Below are 12,492 nucleotides of genomic sequence, written 5' to 3' on the forward strand. Positions count from 1 at the left end.
AGCTTATTGTGAATTATTTTGTTGTTGTTTGTGTTGTTTGGTGACTTTTGGTAACATATGGGATGTATCACAAATAGGGGAGGTGATGTCCATTTTTTTGTAGAATATTGGTTTCCAAATATGAGAGTTACACCACTTATATAATGACGACGAAGTCGGTTTACTCGTTGTAGACATAAGAAGATCATATTGAGCTTGCTTGACGATTGGATAGAAGATTTCGAAGGTATGTTAAGGCACTTCCTTCTTTCTTTGGCATGATCTAAAGTGAAATGAATACAATATTTCATAACGAATCTACTCCTAGCAACTAAGGTTGTCCATGTTGTTCTTTCCTTATAAAGTTATTCTAAGCAAGTGTGTATGATCCTTGAATCCTACTGAGGTTCATATTGAGGATATGGATATCCATAATGTTAATCGAAGTTGCAATGACCTTAAGTCACTCTGAAAGGTTTAGAACATGATTCCATGAGTCTAGCATGCATTATACATAGTATCTATTATGCTCTACCGACCCATGCTATAGTAGGCCGGGTACGACACCTATTGTGCAATCATTGATTAGTTGGGTTTACCGAGCTCCACGTGGTCGGGTATGATTGTACCGAGCCTTATGATGGCCGGGTACATTTTTACCGAGTCTTCTTTGCCGTATATGATATGATGATGATGCCCACGGAGGCGTGTGTTTTTAAAAGTTTATGTATATATATATATCATGCATTTCATGTCTGTAGCCCTCAGAGGCGCTCAGATGCAACAGGTTGTATCTCCTCTATCTCACTTTAAATTACTGTTCTTATTTATGCTTTCCTGCCTTATATACTCGGTACTTTATTCATACCGACGTCCCTTTTTCCTAGGGACACTGCATTTCATCCCTACAGGTCCCGATAGACAGGTTGACAGTCCTCCTAGTAGGCTATCAGCTCAGCGGAAGGTGTTGGTGCACTACACTTACTTCGGAGTTGCCTATTTGGTCAGTATGATTTGGACATGTATTGATTGGTATGGCGGGGCCCTGTCCGGACCTTTATGATGTGTATGTACTCTTAGAGGCTTGCAAATAAATGTTGTGTATATGAAAGATTGTATGGCATTGTCGGCCTATGTTCAGTGTACGAGTGTTCATTTTGGTCTTATAGGATTGTATGTCACATGTATAAGTTTGTATTCCATGTTGGGTCGAGTACCAGGTCCTCTATGAGTTTCCACTGAGAATACTAATAAAATAGTAAGTAAATAAGACATGGAGTTTTACGTGGAAAAATCCATGCTCAAGGGGATAAAAAACCACGACCTACATTGGTAGGATTTCAACTTCACTATGAGCAACTTTTAGATTACAACCTATGCAATATAGGAATTAAACTTTTAATCCCTCACTAACTCGTAATACACCTAGTACAATCCACTTTGCAATACACCTATTACAAAGACTTCAACTCATGACTAACTCTAGTCACGACAAAAACACAAAGGGTTTATGGTTTTACAAAAGGGTTCCTAAGCAATGTTTCTAGCTAAGCAATTTAGGAATTACAATAAAGAACAATTACAAAGTTACAACTCAACTAAGGACAACAAAATACTAGATTTAGGAACTGGTCCATAATAGCATTAAACTTTGTTCTTGAGGCACTTGAGAATTGAATTCGCTATCTCAGAAGGCTTGAATGTTTGAAGAGAATTCTCAAGTATTCAAGTGATGTTTTGTTGTAATGCTCTTGTTACTACACCTTAAATTACATCACCTGAATGATGTAAGCACTTGGTTGGTCAAAGGACAAGTGTCTGCAGAATTGTGCTGCACTGTGTGCATTGTTTCTTTGGTAGTCACTTTCCAGCTGTACACAGTTGACTTTCGTACTGCTGTCAGGGAAACACAAGGGATTAGGTCCCTGTGTTGGTTCTCTATCTTCTAATGTTGCAGCAGTTCTCATTAGCTAGAGTTTATTAATTAGAAATGTATACCAAGTGTGTCAGGTTCCCTATCTAGTTCTTGACAGTAAGTTTTTTAGATCATCAAAACATAAAGTTAAGATATTGAAAAGCCATCAATTTCCCCCTTTTTTGATGATGACAAACTTAGACATTGATAACATATGTTTATAATAGAAATAACCAGATGAAGCAACAAGAACTTCACAAGTTCCCCCTGATTTTATGCTTCTCCCTTAATCAGATCCCTATTTCAATTATACTAACCTCTTTTGGCATCATTAAAAATACACAAGTAGGCAATCAACATAAAGAAGTCTAGCCTAGCTAAGTCATGCCACATATGTGCACACAACATGATAGAAAAGAGAAATAGAGAACATAAGCATTTATATAGCAAAAGAGGATAGTTTTTACATATAAAACATATGCCTTTGCTTATAAAGCAAAGACAAAGATTGGACTGTTGAAATCGGGAGTAGTACTGATACATCCCATCCATATCAAAACAAAAGAAACAAAAACAACTGCCAAGTCATTAAAAGAAGAATAGAAAATCCAGAAACTGGTCACTAAAAGGGTTGCTTAGTGGGAACTAGGAGTAGAGGGCTTGGAAGTTGCAGCAAGGGTTTGGAGAACTAGGTCTATACGGGCATTCGCCGACTTTTGCTCGGTGAGCAGTTCTGCTTTTAGGTTCTCCACTTGTGCTTGAGATCAACATTTTCTTTTGTCAAACGATCTATTTCCTCATTTAACTATGGGGCCCCTTGGGCCTGCTGACCTTCTAGGATAGCGTTCCTCGCCTTCAATCTTCGAATCTCCTCAATTGTGCTGTTTTGTGCATTGATGAGCTGGGGATTGTCATTGTGCTGCCTACCCCCTCCCATTCTTCTCAAAGCACTCACATTCCTCCAAAGTTGTATGAGAAAAGGTCTACTTCTTGGTCCCTACCATGATTTCCATACTTGAAAGTGGCTACCTTCTGCATGTGCTCAATCATGATAGCAGATAGATTCACAACTAAAAATCCATCTAGTGCCTCAATTAGATACATGTTTGATTTTGAAGCCATGAACCTCCTTTCACCGTGGGGTAGGAGAACTTTTTTCACTAGCTCAAACAACAACTGATAAACAGGCAACAAGGCTTTCTTTTGAACCCATTCCCTTTGCTGGTTCACCACTTCCTTTACAATTGCATTCCTGAAGTTTGCACCACACACATCTTTTACAGAAGACACACCAACAATAGGGACTTTAAGAGTATCCTGAAGCAGAGTCACATCAAACACAATATCCACCCCATTCACTAAGGCACAAATATGGTTGGTATCAATGGGAAAGAGGTTAGCATAGAAGCTTCGAACCTCATCCTCATACATTTTGGGCGCATCTATTTGGAACATATGATCCCACCATTGAAATTCAACCATTTCAATTACTTGTCGCATACCATCCATATCAGATATTGTTAGGTCAAAAGTGCGACCCAACAAGACCTTTTGGTGCCTCAGATGTTCTGAAGCAGAACTAGTTTCACTTCTCACCCTTTTCGCAGAAACAGGTTCCTTCGCAGGTTCCAAATTTCTCTTGAAAGACTTCAAAACACTTGATTTTTCTTGTCCACTCGACTTGACCAAAACATCCTCATCAGAAACTGATGGGTCACACACAATATCTTTTAATTTTCCACACTTCACAGCAGCTTTCAACTTTGAACTGGGGCATGTAATATTTTCAACTGAAGTAGATTGCTTCTTCTTCTAGGACTTTTTTACTAATGAACTAGGTTCCTCTGTTGCTTCCTCATCAACTTCCACCATAGGGACATCCTTATCACACACTACTTCACCATTTTTCACCAACCTCTTCTTTTTCTTCTTACTGCTCTTTTGAAGGGCAGAGTCATAAGATTCCTTTGCTTGTAACCTAGAAGTAAGTCGCTTAGTATAAGACTCAGGAGTGATTATTGCCCTTCGCTTGACTATTAATAAATCAAGAGCAATGTTGTCTTCATCTTCTTCATCACTAGACCTCATCTTAGGAACCAGAATGTCCAAGGTCTCAACAATAAAGTGTGGAGAAGGTGCAGGAGCAGAACTGACCTAGGAGTGGGTACCTTGACATGTTTCCTCCGGAGAGGGGTCATGTACCTTATGAGAAGGCCCAGTAGTTTCTGCTGGTTCAAAGCCTTCAACAAGCACCATGGCTCCTACTTCCACTAGCCCATGTGTCTCCTTCCTCTGAGAACTGGGTATACTAGAAATTACCTTATACAATATTCCATCTGCAGATACAACAAAGATGGTCATGACAGTTTCATCCTTGATAGGCTCCATGGACACCACAGAATCAGAAGTAAGAATGGCAGAAGGTTGATCAACCCTAGCCCGAAAACTTCTACAGACTTTGGGATTTTACCATGTTCTCTACTTTTGCCTTGGTTGGTGAGAATCTTAGTTGATAGAGACGAAGGATCATCAATTTTGGGGTTTCGAGTCTTCAACACTTAGAGGGAGAGAGAGGTGTGAGATAAGCGCATTAGGATAGGAGAGCGAGGGAAATCTGGATTTGAGGTTATTTCAATGGTTAAGACTGGAATGGTAACAGAGGATTCATCGGGGACGAAGGACTTAAGGGCTTTCTCTAGGTTAGTGCTAACTGAGGAAGGGATTCTGGAGTGATTGTCAGCCATTGGAAGGGTTGAGTAGAGGATTCTTTGGAGAAGGTATAGTGAGGGAGTATGATCAGTAAAGAGAAGAGATGGTTTTAATGAGAGAAGATAATTATGAGGAGAGATATATGAACCGGTTCTGAAACGGCGGTAGTGCTTGGGGAGTTGCAATGTTTCAGAGGGAGATGGAAAGGGTTTGAAATGAAAAGACGTGATAGCAGAGTCTAAAAAGTTGGATGACATGGCAGTTGATATTTGTACCTTTTCAAGATGTGTATTAAAGAATGCACAGTACTACTAACCTTTGGTACAAGAACCAGATTCTTGACCTGTTTTTGAAAATTTTAATCCTCTTTCACCACCCATGCAATGCATCTACAACTTCTATAATCATCATGCGTGTTTACCTACAATGGTATTGAAGTGATTTAGACTTGGCCAGAAAATACTTTAGCTAATTTTACATGAAGGTGATTTTCATAGCTAACTGATGGGAATCAAGTACTTAATTAGGCTTCAATAGCCCCAGCTTTACCCTATTTCTTTCAAAATTCTCCATACTCAATACTTTGGTAAAGATATCTGCAATTTAGTCTTCCGTACTGTAGAACTTCATACAGATAAGCCCCTTCTCCATATTGTCTTTCAGGAAATGATGTCTCACATCAATGTGCTTGGTTCTTTTCTGTTGAACTGGATTCTTGGCCATGTTGAGAGCACTGGTGTTATCATATAGAAGAGGCACACAGTTAGTGTATACACCAAAATCTTCCAATTGTTTCTTGATCCATAGGAGTTGAGCACAACAAGAAGCTACAACTACATATTCTGCTTCAGCTGTTGAAAGAGCCACTGAGTTTTGCTTCCTTGTGCCCCATGAAATGAGACAAGATCCTAGAAAGTGAGGCATTCCAGAAGTACTTTTCTTGTCTACAAGATAACTAGCATAGTCAGTATCAGCATACCCAACAAGATTAACATTGTCACGTGAGGGGTAGTACAGGACCATGTCTTGTTTTACCTTAAGATATCTCAAAATTCTTTTAGCAGCCTTCAGATGAGATTCCTTGGGATTCGACTAAAACCTTGCACAAAACCCCACACTAAAGACAATATCAGGTCTGTTGGCAGTAAGATAGAGAAGAGACCCAATAATGCCTCTATACATAGTTTGATTCATAGGAGATCCAGACTCATCCATGTCCAGTCGAGTAGCCATTGCAATGGGAGTGTCTATCACTTTTGATGCTTCCATATCAAACCTCTTCAAGAGCTACTTGATGTATTTCTGCTGGCAAATGAATGTACACTTTGTGGACTGCTTCACTTGAAGACCCAAGAAGAAATTCAACTCACCCATCATGCTCATTTCAGACTCACTTCCCATGAGTTTAGCACATTCTTCACACAGTGAATCAGTTGTTGCCCTAAAAATAATATCATCAAAATACACCTGAACAATGAGCAGGTTCCTCTCCCATTTCTTCAAGAACAAGGTATTGACTATTTTCCCTCTTGTAAAGCCGTTTTATAAGAGGAACTTTTACAGCCTTTCATACCAAGCTGGAGGAGCCTACTTCAACCCATACAATGCCTTGTCCAGTTTAAACACATGTTCAGGGTGTTCATGACATTCAAACCCTGGAGATTGTTTTACACATACTTCTTCCTTAAGAATTCCATTCAGAAATGCACTTTTGACATCCATTTGGAATAGAGTGAATTCCATATGAGATGAAAAAACAATTAGGATTCTAATAGCTTCCATGTGAGTAATCGGAGCAAACGTCTCATTATAATCAATTCCTTCCTCCTGATTGTAACCTTGAACCACTAGCCAAGCCTTGTTCCTTGTAGTGTTTCCATGTTCATTAAACTTATTCCTGAATACCCACCTTGTTCCTATAGTGGTTCGATTGAGGGTCTAGGTACCAAGTGACATACATTGTTCCTTTCGAACTGATGCAACTCATCTTGCATGGCTGTAATCCAGTCTACATCCTTCAAGGCTTCCTTGATGTTTTTGGGTTCTATTTGGGAAAGAAAGGCTGAGAAGGCAAGAGAATTTCTGGATTTTGATCTGGTTTGCACTCCAGAATCTAGAGGGGTAATTATGTTGTCAAAAGGATGAGTGCTTTTGTGTTTCCAGTTAGGTATCTGAGTCTCCTTTGTAGAGGAGTTAGGTATATATAATTGGTTCCCTTGTGTTCTTCTCTCAGCTACTTGTGGAGTACCTTGCACTGTATCAACCACTCTTTCTTCATCTTCAGTGGTTGTAATTAAGGTACCTGATTCCCTTGAGGAAGAAGTTGCATTGTCTCCACTTGGCTCCTTCACTTAACTCATCATGTATGCCTTGCCATTTGTCATATCGATGACTTCACATGGAACCAGTAAGGGCTCCCCATCTTGATCATCCTTGTTGATTTTCTCACAAGTGGGATAGGACTCGTCAAAGATTACATGAATACTTTCCTCAACATATTGAGTCCACTTGTTGTATATCTTGTAAGCTTTGCTTTGATAAGAATACCCCAAAAAGATTCCTTCATCACTCTTGGCATCAAATTTACCAAACTGATCCTTTCCCTTATTGAGAACATAACATTTGCACCCAAATGTTCTTAGGTGAGTAAGCTTGGGTTTCCTTTCATTTAGTAGCTCATGTGGGGGTTTTGTTTAGGAGAGATCTGATCATGCACCTATTCACCAAGTAGCAGACAGTGTTGACAACTTTAGCCTAGAATTTCTTTGCAATCCCACTGTCGATCAACGTTGTTCTTGCCATTTCCTCAAGAGTTCTATTCTTCATTTCCACAACTCCATTTTGCTGGGAAGTTCTTGGGGCTGAGAAGTTGTGGGTAATGCCATTTTCATTATAGTACTCATCAAATTTGGCATTGTCAAATTCTGTTCCATGATCTGATCTAATACATGCTACTCTAGACTTCATATTCACTTGGATTTTCTTCATAAAGGCTACAAATACTTCAAAGGTTTCATCTTTTGTTCTAAGAAACAGTATCCATGTGAATCTGGAGTAGTCATCCACTATCACAAAGATGTATCTTTTTCCTCCCCTGTTTTGCACTCTCATAGGGCCGTACAGATCCATATGAAGAAGATCGAGTGGCTTTGAGGTGCTGACATCCTTTTTAGACTTAAATGAGGACTTCACATGCTTCCCTCTAGCACAAACATCACAGACTTTCTGTTCTTTGAACTTTGACATGGGCAGACCATGGACCAGGTCCTTCTGAATTAGTTTATTCAGAAGAGGAAAGCTTGAGTGCCCTAATATTCTGTGCCAGAGTTCAACATAATCATCAACAGCTTTCAGGCAACTCAGATCACCACTTTGTATAGACTCGAAATCAGCAACATAGATGTTCTTGTATCTCTTGGCCACAAGTACCTCTTCACTAGTTACCAGATTAGTAATTGTGCATATCTTGGACAAGAACTCCACCTTGTTTCTTTTATCACATATATGAGAAACACTCAAGAGGCTGTATTTAAGACCATTAACATAGTACACATTCTCAATTGAGTAAGTGAGTGATTTTCCCACTTTTCCAACTCCGAGAATGTACCCCTTTTTGCCATTGCCAAAGGATACATTCCCTTCTTGCATGGATTTTAGTGAAAGAAAGTCCATGGTGTTCCCAGTCATGTGCTTTGAACATCCACCATACATGAACCATTGTTAACTGCTTCCTTTCACTGTTCCCTGCACAAGAAAATCAAGAGTTAGTTTTAGGAACCCAAATAAGTTTGGGTCCCTTATAGTAGGCAAGAGGATGATTAAGAGCTCTCTTAGTCCATGCATGTAACATGCGTTTTTTATGGGTGGCACCTGGTCTTTTTTTAGTAGTTACCTTTTCAGCAAACACTTTGTTTTTCTGAATAGATTGGACCCTGGCTTGGCAATTTTCCTTGAAATACCTATTGTTCCCACAGTGAGTACACAACCAGTTATCCGGTACAGTAACATACTTGCCATAGGGGATTTAAGGAGTTTTCTCCATTTGAAACCCTATTCCGTGCCTATTTTCACCATTATTAACATACATGGAAGTAATAGCTTCTAAGGACGAAGTCCACTTAAGGGGCTTTTCAAGATCATTTTTCACTCTTTTCAGTTCAGTTTGGAGATGCTTGTTTTTCTCAGTTTCAACACACAGGCTAGTTTTCAAAGCTTTCAACTCATTTTCAAGCCTAATGTGTGCCTCACTGGCTACCCCTTTTCTTTCTCAGAATTTGCAGGTCTAGACTCAATTCCTAGTCCCTCTATAGTTTCTCTCAGGTCTGCAATCACTATCAAGAGATCATCTTTCTCCTCCTCAATTTTAGTCACTCTCTTCACTAAGTCCTCTTTATCTTTATTGGAATTCTCAATGATTTCCTTATATTCAACGACTACAACCACCATGTCATCTCTTTCGTGTTTTATGCTAGCAATTTTTTCATTTTCCAAATCACTTATGGTTTTCTTCAGATCAACTACACACACTACCAGATCATCTCTAGTTTGTTAAGCTTCTCCTAGCTCTGAGGTTAAGGCATCTTTATATTTCACAAGACTATGATAGGCATAAATTGATAATGATAGGCATCAATTAATACACTAGCTAAAGACATGAGTTTCTCAGGGGAGTAGGATGTCGGATTTCTCTAAACATCCTTGAAGTTTACCTCACTGTTATCATCAGCTTCATCATTATCTGATTGGGCCATCAAAGCAAATATTGAATCATATTCATTTTCTTCACTTTCAACTACCATCATGGAACTATCACCTGCATCAGTTCTTTCTTCAGACTCACTAGAGGAGTCTTCCCATGCTACAAGAGCCTGTTTCACCACATTGTCAGCAGATCTCTTCCTTTTGAGCTGCTTGTCAGGAACAGGGTTCCTCTTTGCTGCTTTAGCAAGGTTGTATTTGGAGTGTTCTGGCTTCTTGAGAGGACAATCTTTGATGAAATTCCCTCTCTTTCCACAATTTTGGCAGAGGTCATAGTTCTTTGGTCTGCTGGCGTTGCCTCTTTTCAGTATTCCTACATTTCTTCTGACCATCTTCTGAAACCTTTTGGTTAAGTAAGCCATGTCACTTTCCTCCTCATTTGAGTCATTACTTTCAACTTTGAGTACCAGGTTCTTTTCCTTCTTTGGTTCTCTTCTTTCACTGTCTATCTTCCTCTTTATCTCGTTGGTTTTCAAATTTCCAACCAGCTCATCTATGGTCAGCTCATACAGGTCCTTTGCTTCAGTAATGTCATTTACCTTACTCTCCCATGAACTCGGCAGAATACTAAGGATCTTCCTCATGAGCTTGTTCCTAGAAATGATTTCACCAAGTGAGTGTAGCTCATTTATTATAGAAGTGAATCTTGTGTGCATATCTTAAATAGATTCACCATCTTTCATCCTAAAGATTTTATACACGGTGGTGAGCATATCAATCTTAGATTGCTTTACTTGAGTGGTTCTCTCATGTGATGTTTGCAAAGCTTCCCATATCTCCTTGGCAATTTCACAAGCAGAGATCCTATTGTATTCATCAGGACCTATTCCACACACCAAAATTTTCTTGGCAAGAAAATTTTTCTCAATAGCTTTCATGTCTGCGTCAGTGTATTCTTTTTTGGTCTTTGACATTGACAATGGAAGGTCTCCGACATTGTTTGTTGGGATGTAAGGACCATCATATATGACGTCACACACCTTAGAGTCTTCAGCCATGATAAAATCATGCATTCTTATCTTCTACCATCCATAGTATTGCCCATTGAACCTGGGTGGTGTATACGTAGACTGACCTTCTTCAAAATTTGGTGGAGCAGCCATAAAGATCCGTCCAAGGTGTAAGCTTGATAGGAGGTACCCACTCTGATACCAATTGATATTTTATATGAGTCCACCAAACTATAGAGTACCAGGTCCTCTATGAGTTTCCACTGAGAATACTAATAAAACAGTAAGTAAATCAGACAGGGAGTTTTACGTGAAAACATCCCCGCTCAAGGAGATAAAAAACCACGACCTACATTGGTAGGATTTCAACTTCACTATGAGCAACTTTTAGATTACAACCTATGCGATCTAGGAATTAAACTCTTAATCCCTCACTAACTTGGAATACACCTATTACAAGCCACTTTACAATACACCTATTACAAAGACTTCAACTCATAACTAGCTCTAGTCACGACACAAACACAAAGGATTTATGGTTTTACAAAGGGATTCCTAAGAAATGCTTCTAGCTAAGCAATTTAGAAATTACAATGATGAACAATTACAAAGTTACAATTCAACTAAGGACAACAAAATACTAGATTTAGGAACTGGTCCATAGTAGCATTAAACTTTGTTTTTGAGGCACTTGAGAACTGAATTTTCTATCTTAGAAGGCTTGAATGCTTGAAGAGAATTCTCAAGTATTCAAGTGATGTTTTGTTGTAATACTTTTGTTAATACACCTTGAATGACATCACTTAAATGATGTAAGCACTTGGTGGTCAAAGGACAAGTGATTGCAGAACTCCGCTGCACTGTATGCATTGTTTATGTGGCAGTCACTTTCCAGCTGTACACAGTTGACTTTCGTACTGCTATCAGGGAAACACAAGGGATCAGGTCCCTGTGTTGGTTCTCTATCTTCTAAGGTTGCAGCAGTTCTCATTAGCTGGAGTTCGTTGATTAGAAATGTATACCAAGTGTGTCAGGTTCCCTATCTAGTTCTTGACTGTAAGTTTGTGAGATCATCAAAATATAAAGCTAAGATATTGAAAACCCATCATGTATAAGTTTGTATTACATGTTGGGTCGTCCTATGTCAAGTATTGCCTTATGTTTTATTTTGGTTATATCATGACGGCCTTTCCGGCCCAATTACCCATGATGGTATGATAAGAAAGATACATTACATTGGTACTCGGTTGGGTAAGGCACCGAGTGCCTGTTATGGCCCTCCGATTTGGGTCGTGATACAATCTCTGGAATTAAAACCAGATCTTCATTAAAGAATCTTTGTGCTTTTGATGCTTTCTTATCTCTTATTGAACCTAAAAATGTTATTGAGGCTTTACAGGATACAAACTGGGTACATGCAATGCAACATGAACTCAACCAGTTTGAAATGAGTCAAGTTTAGCATCTGGTACTAAGACTCAAGGACGGATCAGTAATTGGCACAAAATGGGTCTTCAAAAACAAACTTGATGAAGATGGACCAGTTACAAGGAACAACGCAATATTGGTGGTTCAAGAATATAGCCAAGAGTAGGGCATGGATTATGATGAGACCTTTGCTCCAGTTGTATGGTTGGAAGCAATAAGACTCCTCATAGCCTTTGCTGCTTACATGGTATTCACTCTTCACCATATGGATGTCAAGAGTGCCTTCTTCTATTTAAAGGAAGAAGTGTTTGTCAAGCAACATCCAAGGTTTGAAAGCAAGGAGTGTCCTGATCATGTGTACAAACTTGACAAGGCACTCTTTGGGATCAAGCAGGCTCCTAGAGCACGGTATGAAAGATTATCTAAATTCCTGCTTGAACATGGCTACAAGAGAGGTAAAATTGATAACACTTTATTCTTTAACGAAAAGGTAAAAACCTCCAAGTAGTGCAGATATACGTTGATGATATAATATTTGGATCAACTATAGATAAACTAAGTAAGGAATTTGCTAAACTAATGGGGAGTGAATTTGAAATGAGTATGATGGGTGAGCTTAATTTCTTTTTAGGATTACAAATTACACAAAACTCAAATGGAACTATGATCCATCAATATAATTATGTGAAAGAGTTGCTTAAAATGTTTAATGGAAGAATCAAAAGAAATCGATACTCCTATAATAATAGCCAC

At 39.0% G+C, this 12,492-nt stretch overlaps 1 protein-coding gene across 1 annotated transcript; it reads right to left on the minus strand.

The window, feature by feature from the left end:
• Positions 1 to 10,020: 10,020 nt before the first annotated feature.
• On the minus strand, positions 10,021 to 10,359 carry LOC142174501 (uncharacterized). Its single transcript, XM_075240307.1, has one exon. It carries the CDS (start codon positions 10,357 to 10,359, stop codon positions 10,021 to 10,023), a length of 339 nt encoding a protein of 112 aa, XP_075096408.1.
• Positions 10,360 to 12,492: the final 2,133 nt, after the last annotated feature.

Source organism: Nicotiana tabacum, chromosome 20 (genome assembly GCF_000715075.1).
Source record: "Nicotiana tabacum cultivar K326 chromosome 20, ASM71507v2, whole genome shotgun sequence".
Classification (NCBI taxonomy): Eukaryota; Viridiplantae; Streptophyta; class Magnoliopsida; order Solanales; family Solanaceae; genus Nicotiana; species Nicotiana tabacum.

Excerpts from the sequence above, each read along its gene's own strand:
- LOC142174501 (XM_075240307.1), bottom strand. The coding sequence starts at position 10,359 with ATGGCTGAAGACTCTAAGGTGTGTGACGTCATATATGATGGTCCTTAC.